General features: G+C 34.1%; 1 protein-coding gene across 1 annotated transcript in view; it reads left to right on the plus strand.

Moving 5' to 3' along the window:
- Nucleotides 1-16,965, plus strand: part of LOC104466760 (activating signal cointegrator 1 complex subunit 3-like) — a gene marked incomplete at both ends in the record, with an annotated part of 93,202 nt that overhangs the window by 66,130 nt on the left and 10,107 nt on the right. Inside the window, 9 exon segments of the mRNA XM_010080292.1 lie at nt 1,167-1,392; nt 5,158-5,312; nt 9,018-9,116; nt 9,596-9,764; nt 11,706-11,926; nt 13,271-13,356; nt 14,873-15,039; nt 15,174-15,319; nt 15,428-15,548. Coding sequence (XP_010078594.1) covers nt 1,167-1,392; nt 5,158-5,312; nt 9,018-9,116; nt 9,596-9,764; nt 11,706-11,926; nt 13,271-13,356; nt 14,873-15,039; nt 15,174-15,319; nt 15,428-15,548 — 1,390 coding nt within the window.

Consider the following 16,965-nt stretch of genomic DNA (forward strand, 5'->3'; position numbering starts at 1 on the left):
CTTCAGAAGTGTTCAAATTTCATAGCATGCATGGGTACAAATGAGAAAATTCTGAAATCATTACACACATCGTAAAAATTGTGGTACTTGCACAGCAAGATCATTTTAAGTATGATTCCTTTAATCTGTGCTTCCAAGACAATTGCTTTTATTTGTCTCAATTTTAGGATTTTTAGTGAGGCAACATGGTCGTCTTCTCAGATCTTCATAAATTGTATGTGTGGAACCAGTGCTACAAATTGTGATTTCTTTTTTTTTTAATTGGATAGTGATTATTAAGAAAATCATTCAGCCTTCCTAAGTAAAAGAAGTGTGCTTCTTTAGTAACATATGCTTCCTATCACAACCAAATAATCTTCTATTTTTTATTCCTGTTGGCATTGCAAAGCCAGTAAAGAATGATTGTATTCTAGTCAATTAATCAAGAACAGAATTGCTAATCCAGGCATAGTACCGGTAGGCCAAAAAAAAAAAAAAACAACCCACAAACCAAAAAAAAACCTAAAAAACCACAACTTCATAATACAGCTTCATAAGTTTATGAAAGGAATATCATAATTTATGCTTTCAGGATAAAACTGACCTCATTCAAGCTTATGTTAGTAATTAATTTTCCAAGTCCAAAGCAGATTTATATAGTTTGGCTATACAATTGTCTCAGAAGGTAGTAACATGTTAAAAAAAAAGCCACTACCGTTAAACTTCTGTGCAAATGTTGTGAAATTCAGTGTGAAATGGGATGCTATTATGGAAGCACAAACTTGAATTTACATATAAACTCAGCTTGCAGGTATATATTTTACGGGGGAAGAAGGAGGAACATATTAAGTATCGTAAGTGAATTTGTTACAGAAGTGATTGAGACACAATAAATTTACAACTCACTAATGTCAGCATAGACATGATCAAAATTCTGTGGCAGACCTGCCACTACAACTTGAACTAGTTGCACATGTTTCTTTTCATAATTTCTGTAGGCAATCATGAGGTAGTTCTGCCCCTAGGCAGTGATGGAAAAAATAAAGTTTTCAAGAATGTTTGAAATAAGTTTGAAAAGAAAAAATCTATTGTTATGGTTTGTCAAAGATGAGTCTATGGGATCCTTTTCATTTTACAAAGAATACTTGTGAGAATTACAACATTTTTGCTTTTTTTTCACTCTCCAGAATGCAGCTCGTATTGTTCGAGCTCTTTTTGAGATTGCCCTTAGGAAACGTTGGCCTGCAATGACATATCGACTACTGAATCTCAGCAAAGTCATTGACAAGCGGCTGTGGGGCTGGGTTAGCCCTTTGAGACAGTTCTCGGTGTTACCGCCATCAGTCCTCTCAAAGTTGGAAGAGAAGAATCTCACTGTAGACAAGATGAAGGACATGAGAAAAGATGAAATAGGTGAGAAATCAGCAATGCTGATCTGCTTAAACTAGTAGTAATTGATGGGCAAATTAGAACTAGATCTGAGCCGTTCATTAATGTACCCACTCTGGCCTGGAAGCCACGTAAACACATTAATATGGTATTATGGTCGGCCCAATAAAGTTTTAGTCAGTCTCCACAGCTTGTAATATGGCACAGCTTTGAGATTAAAGATGTCCTGCCCATGTCCTGCCAACCCCAGAACACATGTGGAATGGAGATATATGTTGATATGTATTTACATATGTGTGTATATATACATATTTATGTTGACCTGTGCTTCTCTTTTCACTCACGTTATGTAATACACTATTATAAAAGGTATCTGGGTTTTTTTGCCAGTTGGCAAAATATGGCCTTTTTTGTTGTTGCTGAAATACTATTAACGTGAAAAAGAATAGAAGCAGATTATTATGTCCAGGTATACTGTCAGTAAATGGCCTGCTTCTGAAACACTGCATTAATTTTCATTGAACATGGAGAATTCATTGTCAGTTGTATCATTGCAGCAAAACCTTAATGGAATTTTTTAAAGGATTTGACACGTCGATAATGAGAAAATCCACAAGCCTACCGATAGACATAATAACAATTTCTAGTATGTGTGTATAAATTGTTGTGCATAAACTCTATACCAGCTGGTTGAAGTTGAAAAAAATTTGCTTGTAATGTATTTCTTTTTCCTATCTTAGTGTATTTTTTCTTATTTGGGCTTTCTTTGTACCTGTTATTGCCTGCTTGTTGAGAAACAAACTGACATTTTTTTAAAATCTAATTTTACAATAAAAAATACAATTCATAGTCACTGTTTTTTAGAAATTATGACCACTGACTTGATATTTCTCTCATTGACAAGAGAACTACATTTCTAACTTGGGAAGCTTTGTTACATGCCTAATTTTGATTAGAAAAAGTTGAATAAATATGTAAAAGTTTACAGAATTAGGAGGTATATTTTTATTTAATAAGTTAAGCCAAAGGACTAAGACAAAATTTTAAAAGCTTGCTTTGACCGTGCATTATAATATATAGTAATTTAAAATGTATTAAAAATACAATATTTTATTTGAAGTGCTAGCATTATCACGCTTTTCTGTTCGGAAGCATTATAGCACTTTTTTATTCATATTTGTTAATTTGTTATGTATTTTTGAAGTCTTTTTAATACTTAATATTGTTTTCCATTAATTGTATTAGTGCTTTTTTTTTCTTTTCTTTTTTTTATGCTTCTTTCTCCCCATACATGCCCTTGGAGAAATAAGAAATTTTGTATTAAAATCCAAAACCCATTTTACTCCCTTCAACATATTGAAACTAGTATTGACAAGATGGAAATGTATTGATATATACCTATACAATGTCTACTTTTGTTTTATATTAGCATAGTTTGAAAGTAGATGAGACTTGGGATTTGACTGTGAAAACAGGTCATTGCTGACATATATAATGATATTTCATGCTCTTCAGCCTTACAAACATCAAAGCAAGTTGATCTGTGCATCGTTGTGAAGTACTGCTACTTGGCTTACTTGTTCCTGTCTAGCCTCTCTTTCTGACACCAGGGGTGTGAAGGAAGGACTTGCCCCGCAGCCACCCTATTTTTGTTTGAATTCAAAACAATGTTGAAATGAGAAAAGGCGCGGCTTCCAGGTGCTGCCTTATTCTCTGACCCCATAGGACTAGTTTCAGTCTCAGCGTTTCTTCCCTTTTAGATGTTAGTGTGACCTGGGATATAGAACAAAAAAGACGAGAACTAGCTGGCTTAACTCAGTCCATGGACTAGGAAGAGGTATAAAAACATCAGATGGGTGCCAGCTCTCGCGGTGAATGCAGAGGGTGTTGTGTGCACAGATACTGGATTCCAGTGTACCACAAGTTGGTCAACACCGGTGTATGAGCTACTGCAATGTAACCGTGGAGCTTCCAGAAAGCCAAGAAATCACTGTTTTATCTGGTTCTGGTTTTCAAGAATACAATTGACAATAGATGTGGAATAAACAAAATTTATTCTTCTTTTGTTAAACATACCTGTATTCTCAAATAGTCAACTTTTGTTCAGAAGGTTTTAATATTTCTTAAATGCCATTGATAGTTTCTGATAGTATCACTATTTAAAAAAAAGGAGGGGGGGGCGGGGAGAGAGAGTTTGCTGATGTTTTACAGAAGTTGGGAGAGGAGCCTTGTTTTCCCCTAGCAGATGAGTGTACAAAACCTCAGTACTGTCCTGTACAAACACAGAAGTTCACCTCAGAGATCATGCTACAGAAGCTGATTTTTGGCATTAGTGTACTTGCCTACATAAGCTTATTGAGTCATATCTTTGAATATTTGGCACCTACCTTTATTTAACAGGATTTCTGAATTTTTCCTCTAATTGCAAAAGCTAGTCACTGTGCAAGTGTGCTGTAATGCTGCATATGTCACCAAGTTGTACCAATATAATTGTTTTGGTTTTTAATAATCCACTTGCTGGAGGTGCACTTATTTTACCAACTGCAAATTAAACTGATTAAATATGTGTTAAAACTTTTGTATTAGGGATTTGCTTCTTAAGCAAGATCGCCATTCATTACTTCAGAGTATAGACAAACACCTGTGTGATGCAAAATCTGCCAATTGGTTAAAGAAGGAAAAATTGAAGAGGCAAAGTCAGGATCAGTATAAAAAAATTAGCAATTGCAAGATGCTATGCTCCTGAATTCCGTGCAATAGCAAGAAAAAGTTTGTATCACCTTTTCACTTTGCACAGAATGCAAATAGTAAGATTTCTTATCTTTTTTCTTTTGTTTTGTTTTTTGTTGTTGTTGTTTTTTTTTTTAAATGGCGGAGTGTGCACAGGAACCACATAATGATATCATAAAATGTCGGTAGCCATTTGTAAGGTAGCTTTTAATAGTGAGTACTTATGACCATTACAATTAAAATTTAAAATATGCTCCACGTAATTATATAAGCAATTTCAGTGAAAATGTGATAAAGCAACCTTCTTTCTCTAAATAAACTAGAAGTTGCAATATTTTTCAGGATAAAAAAATCACTGCTACATTGTTTTATATTTAAAATTAAGAGCAAGGAAACAGAGATTTCAGCTGTAAAATGCAAGTAGGACAATTTTTTTAATTACTATAATCACTTTTTTGCCTTAGTTACCATGACTGTGACAAAAAATAAAAAACATTGCGATGTTTAGTTTTTACTTGTCTCAGTTAAACACTGGTGTATCCTGAAAGATCCGAGCTGCTGTGAGATGTTTACTGGTTGCATGCATTTTTAAGCTGTCAGCTGCCTTTATTCAGTTTTTTGAAAAACGTTCCATCTAGTTTGAATCACTCAGGAATTGTAGAAGTTCAAATGTGTGCCCTTCATTAAACAAAAGGTCAGTATTCATGCTCTATAAAGGAACTATATGGCTTGGTAAGAGCCTGGTCAAAAAGTCAGTAAAGGAAAGGGAACTAGCTTGACATAATATGTTTTCAGTGTGAATTTTTAATAGTTATTTTAACCCCTTAGTTATAGCCAACAGGGGGGTTAATACTGATTTTTCTAGACTCTAAATTGCTAATTCAAGTTAAGTATTACAAAATATTCAGACATGCCAGGTCAAGAGAGTCAGACATTTATGCACCTAAGAGCAAAACAAGCAAGCAGTAATACTCCTCTCTAAAAGCCTATTTGAAAGTCGTGAGTTGTATTATTTTTCCTGGAAATGCAAATTTGTTACACCTAATGTTTTCTTGGCAGGTCATATGCTGCATCATGTGAAGATTGGGTTAAAGGTAAAGCAATGTGTCCATCAAATCCCCTCCATCGTAATGGAAGCAACAATCCAGCCAATTACCCGCACGGTGCTCCGAGTTCGGCTGAACATTGCTCCTGACTTCACGTGGAACGATCAGGTAGAAAAAAGGAGGTGGAGGACGGACGGGATGCATGAAATTAGCTTCAGTAAAGGAGGTGATCACAGGGAACCCATAGATGTTTGGATAAGAAAAAAAAATATTTATTTTAGCTAAAAAGCAACTTTGATAATAGGAATGGAATGACCTTTAAGACTTTTGTAGAAGACAACACCCAAAGATCATCTTTTTACTTCTGTTAATTGTTACAGTTTATAAAATGTTGAAGCAAGTGCTTCTGATGAATATTAATAGTAGTCACACACAGATTTGAGTTGTATGCCCAAAAAGGAGAAGCAAGAAAAAGGGAGACACAGATGGCTCTCTCAACTATGAATGAATGTCAAACGCAGAAAACAGAGCTTTGAAATACAGTTCGTGTGTGCCAAGTTCTGCTGCTCTTTATGACTTTACAAATGTACACTCACAGCATCAGTGCCTTTTTTTCTGTTGGGACTTGTCTAAACAGAAAAACTGAGATATGATTGGAATTATATCTATATTTTATGGTGCAATTTATATGAAAGGAGTTGTACTAGTTGCACATTTAGATATACCCACACCCACACATTCAGAATCTGTTCATTAGAAATAGATTTAAGATAAATCCAAGTGAAATACAAATGTCCACATGGGGGCATTGCATTGTTGCTGGTACTTCTGAAACTTTCTACAGAAACAAGGCAAAGATACCTCAATGGGGAAGCTTATTTTTCTTTTTTACGCTTAGGAGATTCAGGCTTAAGACAAATTATTCTGAAAGGTGGATATTGAGTATCTGTTCTTTTATAAAAAATAATTTTAAAATCTCTTAGAATACAAATTTACTTTAATCACAAGTAAAGTAGAGTTTTATTCCAGAAACATTTAGATGATTTTAGAATCTGTTTTCCCTGCCTAAAGGCTCTTTCTTCTGGAAATATCACCAAGTTAGCTTATGAATCAGAGGTTAACAATCAAAATATAGAAAGTTAGATTTGTTTGCTATCTGGATTTATTGCAGAAATATCTGAATGGATTCCTAACATGAATTGTAACATGAATCATTTTTTGCTGCCTTATTAGTGTGTAATACTTAAGAAGGCAAACAAGCATTACTTTTTAGGATAGAAATGAGTTTTTATTATTCAATCTTTCATCCATCTTACCTGTAATCTATTAAAGAAAAAAAAACCCACAACTGTTCTTCATATTAAACTGTCTTGGTACCAAGTAATTTCTCAATCCATTTTTAGATTTTTCTAGAAAATCTAGCTTCTCCTATATTTTTACAAATTGAAAAGGGATCTGCACAGAATTATACTCTCTTACTTTGATTCTGAACTTCTGAAGTTATAGGAAAGCTTTGGCAAAAATCTATTTTCTGCTGTGACCCTTTGACACAGTTTTCCTAATTATTGCTTTGGAAATATTATGATCATTTTATCAGTTCAACTTATGGAGCTCTTTTTGTGTGAATTTGTATATTGGTAATCGTCAAAACTTTGAAAACTTTTTTTGTCTTTTTTTTAATGTAGCTGTTGATTTTCTTGTTTCTTTAGTAAATAAACTTCTATCACGGTAAATAAAAAAAAGCTGTTAAATTTTAATAATAAATTTTAATTTTTAAAAAAATTAATAACTTTCTTTTAAATTCAACCGTTGACACTCCAAATGGACACTTCAAGCATTGATACTGCTTCTCCATCATCACACAGTATTTTAGCAAGCTATTCGGAAGAAAACTATAGAAACTTCTAGGTGTAGCTGTAATTGGTACAAAAACTAGCTGCCAAAAAATTCCATTCAATGAACGGGAGTAGTCAAATCAGAATATTAAAAATTTAAATACCATATTTGCCTGAAATACCTCTTTTGTCTAACATTTCATGGTTTTAAGACCGTTTCTTTACCTGGATACTTAATTCTAGAATGATCTCATAATAAATTTCGGACCTCCCTTTACAAGACAAAGAAGATATGTTTTGGTAGTTGTGAGATATGACATCATCTTGATCTTTAATGGCTGCAGTTTTCAGTTCTGGGAGCCCTTAAGTTCAGTAAAAGCATGTGAGCCATATGCCAGTGGAAAATTCTTATTATATTGTTAGAAGCAAAGGACTGTAAACATACCCAAATGGAGCAAGTAAACCCTAATGCGGCCAGCAGTCCAGAAGAAACACAGAATATTGCAACTACTGTTAATTAGACAAGTCATCTATCAGACATGCAGGTTTAGGGCAGTGGTTGCCTAAAATACAGGTATGTATCAGTTCTTAAGAGCTCCCCAGAGTTCCTGAGAATCGTTACTGGAGAGCGTGTTGCATTGCCTGTTCGCACATTGCCCTTCTTTCCCCATGCGGCTTTGTCACAGGACACTCCAAAGCTAAGATGCTGTTACAGTTGATAATAAAATTTCTGAGCTTTGAACTTTATCACCTTCCTTAATTATTCTTTCCTCTTTTCAATTCTCCTAAAGCCTGATGAAGTAATAGTCTCACTGTGATGGTTCAGAATGTCACCTGCAGCCTGTGTTTGGTTTCGCTGCTTCAGTTACCAGTGAAGCTGCTAGTGAAACTCAAATGTAATGAAAATTAATGGCAGTGTCTTTACTGTCCATCTACTTATCTGATGTGCAACTGTGTTAAAAAAGAAACAAAATCACCTTAGTTCTATTCGTAGTAGATATTTTTGTCTTCAAAAGCCAGTACAGACTGTTTTCCAACACATACACAGTAAATATGCTGAAAATTTAGTGCTGTGTGAATCAATACCAGATTCCTGTAGCATTAAAATTGCCATTAGAAGCAACTATGCACTTTGCTTTTTCCTATTAACTAAAGTTTAGGAATAATTCCAAATTTTTTTTCATCTTCATACTGGTTTTGTTCCTTATCAGAGTCCTCATCAGAAACATCAGAAATCTGTGTCCATTTAATAGTATGTCTTCCGTAGTACTTTACTATGCATTTTTCTTCTTTTCCTAGATATTTAAATAAAATGCTTGCACATTGGCACAAGTCATTTATTCTGACAAAGAAACAAAAAATCTTAACTGAGCATCCCACTTAGCTATGATTTGTGGCTGGCAGTGCAAAATAAGGTACACAACAAAGCAAACAAAAATCTAAGACAGAATAAAATGTTGCCAGATGGCACAGGAATCATCAACAGCCAGCTCTATTTATGTTCTTACTTCACGTGTAGCAGTGCCTAGATCTACAGCCTTCTGAATCCACTTACTACGCCTTTCAAAGGAGAGGGGAACAGAAAGGAGAGAGGAATGTTACAATTCAGTATCCGGTTTTTCCTAAGAGAATACTTTTGACTGAAAAATAAATAGTGGATAGCAAAAGACAATTCTCTACACAGAATCTGAAGACAAAAGTACAAGGAGGAAAAAGGAGGAGTCCTTTTTTAGGAGCCTAAAAGAAACCCTGGAAATTCAGTCTGTTTGTAAATAGCTGAGGCACTAGCTTCAGTTGCATTTGTATCAGGTGTATTTTTATTGTATTATGCATATATTATATTATACATACCTTAAGCCAACTCTTATTGAAATGTAATCTTTAAGCAGACCGATCTAATTAAAAACATTATGTTGCCCTTACCTCTGATATTTATAACTCTGTATTCTTTTGTAAGCCTACATCATTTAGAAATATATCCAATATACCCAGGAAATCTGGAGAACCGCTAACAAAGCTATCTCTTCTACTCTTACAGGTACATGGCACTGTTGGAGAGCCCTGGTGGATTTGGGTAGAAGACCCTACTAATGATCATATTTACCATTCAGAGTACTTCATCATTCAAAAAAAACAGGTAATGGATTTTATTCAGAATCTCATAGCAAGACAAAAATAAAGTTAGTGAGATGCAGATTTTTAAAGTCAAACAGTATTTTGACCTAAGGAGATTTTCAAATCAGTAGCACAGCTTTCAGTTTCAGATGTACATGATAAGCTTGGACTTCCTCAAAGATGTTTTCTAATCTCAGATGTCCCTTTTGCTCCTTCTCCTTTGGTGGGACAGTTATTTCCAGGTGAGAAGAGAAAGACTAATGGTTTTGTCTGTTAAAGAAAAAGATGAAGAGACAGCCTTATTTTTGTCTTTTGAAGTCTGGAAACAAAACCTATTCCCAGTGTTGAAATTTTTTATAAAGATGTGAGCATTTTGCACATGGAGTTGCACACATACTTTGTTGCTTTGAGTCAGTAATGCTTGTGGAAGTGAGGCAAACTGGGATTTTTCAAGTTACCGATTTGTCTGTGCAGTAATTATTCTCTACACGTTTCAATTAGGTCATTACTAAAGAACCTCAACTGCTGGTGTTCACAATCCCAATTTTTGAACCTCTTCCTTCTCAATATTATATTCGAGCTGTCTCCGATAGATGGTTAGGAGCGGAGGCTGTATGTATCATAAATTTTCAACATTTGATTCTTCCAGAGAGACATCCACCCCACACAGGTAACTTCAAATTTTATGTTTTTGTTTTCATTCATCTTGTTCATATTGATTTTCCTAATAATGGAATTATTTTTCATAATAATGGAATAAATCTCTTAACTTCTGCTTCATCAAAGAAAAGTATATGGAATTTCACTTTGTGATATGTTTGTATTACTGAGACCATTTCTTCACTAGCTTTAAAGCTCTCTAAAATTCTAAATTCCTGAACAAAAAGCAGCTCATTTCATCTCAACGCAATACCAGCCTTTTAGTTACTCCAGGCTCCCTATAAAGCATAGGAAGATTGAAACTCTCACAGAAAGCTAAGCAAATATCTGTGTTACAGTATGTTATCTTAGTACTTGTAATCGTTACTTTTCTTCTGGACTGGTTCAAAATTACCTTAGAGTGGATGGTTGTATTATAAATGGCATTTAGCAAAGAAAAACAAACACAGTTAAAAGTTTGAAAATATGAAATATTTTACTGTTTTTACTAAAACAAATTCATCATAGCAAGCACTGTTACAGTACGGAACATTGCATTTCAACTCAGCACTGCTGATCAAGTCATGGCCGTCCTCTCCTCCTCCTTTTTTAACACTTGGCACAGAAGCATATGTTTGTGTTTTCCTTCTTTTTTTCTGGATGCGTAAATTGCTTTTTACATTCATTGTGCCTGATGTCATTGTAAAACCTTTCCACTGTAATTACATTTGGCTCATCTAGCAGTCTGTGAAGTGAGTGCCTTCAGAAATGCTCAGTTCTCATAGGGTGGTGTCCTTTGGCATGCATAAGTTCACATGTGTTTGTGAAGTGTTTAGCTATTGTTATACTGTACCTACGCTGTCTGGAAAAGCATGTGTAACCTTTTTATCTAATTGACTGATCACTGACTACTATTCAGAAGAAACAGAAAGATATTTACACATCACCAGTTATGGAGCCTCTAGGATTTATGGTAATTGATTTCAATTCCCATCTGGTTCCCACTCAATAATGAAGTACATAGAGGCCCTACTAGGCAAAAGCCTTCTTTCTCCTCAGCAGAGCCCGAGAAATCACAGTTTCAGTGGGAATGATAAAACAGCCATAAGGTATCAGTGCAAAGCATGTGAAGAATATTAGGCATCATTGCCTCAGTAGATTTTATGACTCGCATATCATACCTTAATGTGAAGCTCCCTGAAAAGACAATGAGACCTCCAGCCACAAAAAAAAAAAAAAAAAAAAACCAAACTTCAAAGCAAGCATCTGCATAGCAGAATCATTGCAGTCTCCTTAATTTGGTAGGATTCCAAATCCAATCTGGTTATATATATCATCTTCCAAATTCCACAGTCTCTAATTGTTTGGATAGCAGATGCCCTCAAGATATACTGAGAAATATATACTGAAAGGCTCTTTGCTTATTTATTAAGATTATGTCTTTAATTACATGTTTAAAGATCAGATGCAAAATTTAGTTGTACTCGTCTGATTTCTATTACTCTATCAACTTAGAAACTCCAAAGAATCCTTCCTTCTTAAGTAGATTTTTTCCTCCTTGAATCTGAAATATACAGACTATGATGTTCTCCAAATCCACATTCTGTTATCATAAGAAGCTGGACATGCATATAGTCTAATACAGTGAGTATAGAACTTACTACAACTGGGTTAGAAGGAAATAGCTTTAAGAAAAAGATTAATTTATGCAAATGGCTTGTTCACAGCTATCAGAATACTAACAGTACTTCCAGAAATACTTCAGAGCTATAAAATCAACTTTTCATTATTCTTCATCAAAGGTAACAATGACCCAAAAGTGGAGTCTTTGTCATACGAGATATTAAGTAAAACAATTTCCAATGTAAGTTGTTTTCCACTAAAGTATTGTTTAATATCTTTATATTCATAGTAAACGATATTATGTTGTGACATCTCTTGTCACAGTCTTACGATTATTTTGTGTTTTTAGAGCTTCTAGATCTTCAGCCTTTGCCTATCACAGCCTTGGGACATCGGGAATATGAAGCCCTGTACAAATTCACTCACTTCAACCCTATCCAGACCCAGATATTTCATACACTTTATCACACAGACTGTAATGTTCTTCTTGGAGCACCTACAGGTTCTGGAAAAACTGTTGCAGCTGAATTAGCCATCTTTAGGGTTTTTAACAAGTATCCCACATCAAAGGTTTGTAAAATAGGTTTACTAGAATAATTTTGTGTAGGCAGGTTTTCAGCAATACAAAAGCCCAAACTGAATTTTACTTTCTCCAACTTATACCTGTCTGGACACAAAATGGTACTGCATTATGTACATGATGCTTTTATTTCAACTTTATATATTAATCAGTGTCCAACTAGAGTTAAATCTGAAAACATGCCATATAGACATGCTGGATTTCCTTTTCTGTACTTACCTGTATTTCCTCTTTAATCTCCTTCTTCCAGCTGTAGTACTGTTTTATAGCTATTAGTTCCCCTCTATGTGAATACAACTAGCCCAATCTCTCTCTATTATTTAAATGAATAAAATGCAATTAATTACTACAAGCCAATTTTCTGCTCCAACTTGCCCCTGTGTTTTATTTCTTAAATTGTCTAAAAGCTGAACAACTCAGCTTTTGGTGTTTTGTTTTCAAAGTGATATATATCTGTATCTTGACTTACCCATCTTGTCTTAGTTAACCACATTTTTAGCTTTAAAGTCTTTGGAAAATATATTTGTGTCTGACTGTGAGATTTAGCCAAAGAATAACCTTTGAAATTAACAGAAATCATGTACATAAATCCCTTATTCATCTTTGAAGTCCAAGTGAGGTAAACAAGACACTCATACATTTTCAGCTTATCTATTAGACTTACAAAATAGACAATTCTCAAAGGAATGTATCTTTTAGGTTTTAATAAAACTGAAAACCTGGCTATACATTTTAAAGAATATAAGTGAATTCTTCATGTAGCAGTTTCTTCTGTTCAAAAGCTTCAGAATATTTAACTATAAATCTGTAAATAAATATTGTTTCTACACATCAGAGTATTCTCTTTTGCACAGCAGGCTTCTTTGAGGAAAATATTGCGTCATTTTACTTAAAATAATCAGGTTTTTAAATTTAATTGGTAATGTTTTAATAATGTAATGACAGAACTACAAATCAGGTAAGGTGTTTCTTGCTGGAAATTCTGATTATTTCAGTTCTAGAATGTTCACTTGCAGATTTTGTAGTCCTGGCAAAATAGGATTATTTATGTAAGTGGGTTTTGATATTAAATAGTGTGATAAATTTCAAGAAATTATTCTTTCTCTTTCTTAATTTATTTGCTTGTAAATGTCTCAGGAAACAAAGCAGTATTTTGAAGTGTTTGAAGTTCAATATAATCCTGTTGTAGGTCATTTAAGGAACTCAGGCCTTAATCATTTTATAGATAATAGGTATGTTCAACTCTTACAAGTTTTAAATATTTTTTTTCTTGTAGGTACACTTTAATAGAGGTTTCTCATTTAGCTTCTGGTTTTGTGACTTTTCTTTTGCAGGCAGTGTACATTGCTCCCTTAAAAGCACTTGTTCGTGAAAGAATTGAGGACTGGAAAGTTAGGATTGAAGAAAAACTTGGTAAAAAGTATGTTTCTCCTTACCTAATCAGAGAAATGAGAAGCAAAAGAACAGCCCATCAAGTATGAATAAAATCTACAGAATACTTTTGAGTATTTCAAAATAGGTTTTGATTATATACTATCCTTCAAATTTCTAGTACTTAAAAAGTGCTATCAGTAGTCATTGTAGTTACAGCAAAAACAAAACTAAAAAAGAGATACACTTTGATACCTAGATGTTTTTATTCTCATTACATGCCAGTATAAAAAAATATGAAGTTCATATTTCTCTCTGCAGTATTCTTGGAAATTGAAATTGCAATCCAAAATAAGCTTTCTTATGAACCTCAGCTATGAAGAACTCATATAGAGTTCATGCAACTCCTATTAGTATTATCTTTCATTTATATATATGTTGTCCTTCATCTATAAAGTAGATATAATTTTATTCCTTGGTAACATTAATTTCTTGCTGATCTTCTTGTATGTTGGAGGTCAGCCGTTACTTTATGACATGTAACATGTATCAGTCATGTTGATGCTTTCCAAAATTATACTTTCTTGAGTTAAATATTATATCCATAGGATGCATTATTTAAGGGCTTTTCCTTTCCTATATATAACTGGTTTTGTAAGTTAAAGCTCAAAGCACACCACAGGTTCCAACAGAAAGAGGTGCTGTTCTGTGTACACAAAATTACCAGTGAGATTCCTACTGTTATCATAGCAGTGACTTATTAGTTGGCAAGTGAGGGGTTTTTTGCTATTTTAATGGCATATGAGGATAAATTATTTACTTCATAATTTTAAAATATTTTCAGGTAATATTTCCTTTTTGAAATTTACTCTATTACTTATGACTGAAATTTTGAACAGAAAATACACATTACTTTGAGGAAATTTTATTAGATGTTCAACTGGATGTAGAATGTGTCACAGAAATGTCAAAAATCATTATATTCAGTCTAAAGGGATGGATAATCTCAAATGCTCTTTGGAGAACTTGAAAGGATAATAACTCAAACAATTGGAAAAACTCTACTAATCTTCCCAAAAAATGACAAAAAATCCAAAAAAAATTTCTGCTCCAGTCTTAATGGAACTTCACCAGTCTAGCCTCATTATTCAAACCAGAGATCTATATAGAACAGCAGGCAGCAACTTGGTAGCTTTCTAGAAAGCTTTCATTCTGTCTATGCAAGGATATTACAAATCACATTATATCATACTAATTCTTATTTTATCTTAATTTTGAAAAAATAACCATAGATGGTTTGGGACTCATATTCGCCCTCTTCTTTTTATATGTTTATACTAAAGAGTGGTGTTTGGTATTTATATGGTACTTGCTAAAGAAGTAAAGAGACAGGTTTATTTACTTAAAACAATTTTGAAAATTCTGTTAGAAGTATTTGACCAGAAACAAAATTACTTTGTTTAATTTTGGTTTTTCTCTCTTTTAAGAGTTAATGTGTAGGACATAATATTTGAACATTAAAATGTTCTAAAGCTTTGTAAAGCCACCATCTTTCTTCATTACAGGGTTGTAGAGTTGACAGGAGATGTGACTCCTGATATGAGAGCTATTGCCCAAGCTGACCTGATTGTTACTACCCCAGAGAAGTGGGATGGTGTCAGCAGAAGCTGGCAGAACAGAAGCTATGTTCAAAAAGTTTCCATTCTTATCATAGATGAGATCCATCTGCTAGGTGAGAATGTTTTGTTGTTTTTAATCGGAATTGTTGCTGAATTTGAAGTGTGCTGGTACTCATGACATGAATATACTTTTTGACATCTGAACCTTTCTTTTTCTCTGTTTTTCAATGCACTTTTCATTTACCAGGGGATGAGAGAGGCCCGGTATTGGAAGTCATCGTGTCTCGAACAAACTTCATCTCATCTCACACGGAGAAGCCTGTAAGAGTAGTTGGTTTATCCACTGCTTTAGCAAATGCCAGAGACCTTGCTGACTGGCTAAATATTAATCAGGTATGAAAAACGTTTCAGAAGGTGGATATGTACTTGTGCTGCAGAAAAACAAAATAGTGATTTATAAGATAATTCAAGGTTAAACTTGACAAAAATGTTTTCTTATAGATGGGTCTGTTCAACTTCCGACCATCAGTGCGCCCGGTTCCTCTGGAGGTACACATTCAGGGTTTCCCTGGCCAGCATTACTGTCCTCGCATGGCTAGCATGAACAAACCTGCATTTCAGGGTAAGCAACAAGCTCCCAGACCTTTTCCTTCTTTCTGTAAAAGAAAGAAAGACTTTGAGCACTTTACACAGTTCATTTGCAGCACATTTACAACATGTGTTACTATATGTACTCTTGGCATGTGCAGGGGGAATCTGCTCTGCTAATGGCCCAAAGTTATTTGTCTGAAACATAAAGTGTGCTGCAAATGCAACATATAATGGTGGAATGTAATGCATTTAGAACAGAAGAATAAAATTAGTGCTAATGAAGGGGAAATCAAATGTGTTTTCTCTTAGTGTTTGACACCGTAAAGAAACATTTGTGTAAAAAATATTTGAAATTTAGAAAGTAATATCACCACTCATATTCTTCATCTGCTGAGGTATTTTCATATGGACCACTGTATGTAAGCATTAATAAATTGTGAACAGAAGTTGCAAGTCAGGCTAACCTCCTATAATTCTAGTTTCAAAGCAATAACCATAAAATTCAAAATTTGTAGTGCATCCAGATATGCTTCTGTTTTCAATTTTTTATTCTTAACAAAGCTGGCAAGCAGGATAGATTTAAGAAAAACTCTCATATTTTATTTGAACATGGGGTTTTTTGGTTACATAAGGAATATTTATTATATCAATTAAAAAGAACCTCCCAAATAAATTCTGTAATGTGAACTGCTGTTGATTGTGAGGTGACATTTGTGAGGTGACTTTTTAGCTGCTTTAATTAGCCTTATGGCAGAAGGAAAGTATTGATTGTGGACTAGAGACCAATCTTGACAGCTCAGATTATTTACACCTCCACAAGAGCATTGTACAAAAACACTAATGAACAATAAATCTGTCTTGGGCTGTTTTGCCACACCTGTTCCTGAAGCAACAAAAATCCTTTAGATGCTGGGCTTTTAAAATATATAGATATATTAGCATATATAGTTGTAAGGTATAAATACACAGGAATTATCCTGTTTCAATAATTTCACAACTGTATAGTGTGTGTACGTGCAGGAGGAGATGGGGGGCAGTATTCACGAACTGGGGAACAATATGTAGTGGTGGATAGTATGAAATAGTTTTCAGAAATTAACAGTGCATGAGGATTACATGAGAAAACACACAAATGGATTTATAAGAGATTTAGAGAGAGTTCTTGAAATTCTACGTACACCTGTTTATACTTGTAGTGCTTGTTGATGTTAGAAAATCTGTAGATGTATGATTTATTGAGGGCTTTTTCCCCCCGATGTTTGACGTGATACAGTCAAAGTTTTTTTAGTATTTCCATGGCAATCCTTATTCCTGAGACCATAAAAATTTTGCTGCAACCTGCAACTTTTCAAACATGGGCTGAGAAGGAAACTGCTTTTTTAAAACGTCCTAAAACATAATTGGTTTAAATGGATCAGACTAATTAGTGAACAACAGAAACAAAGTTC

The sequence above is a fragment of the Pterocles gutturalis genome, unplaced genomic scaffold (assembly GCF_000699245.1).
Source record: "Pterocles gutturalis isolate BGI_N339 unplaced genomic scaffold, ASM69924v1 scaffold9164, whole genome shotgun sequence".
In the NCBI taxonomy this organism is placed as follows: Eukaryota; Metazoa; Chordata; class Aves; order Pterocliformes; family Pteroclidae; genus Pterocles; species Pterocles gutturalis.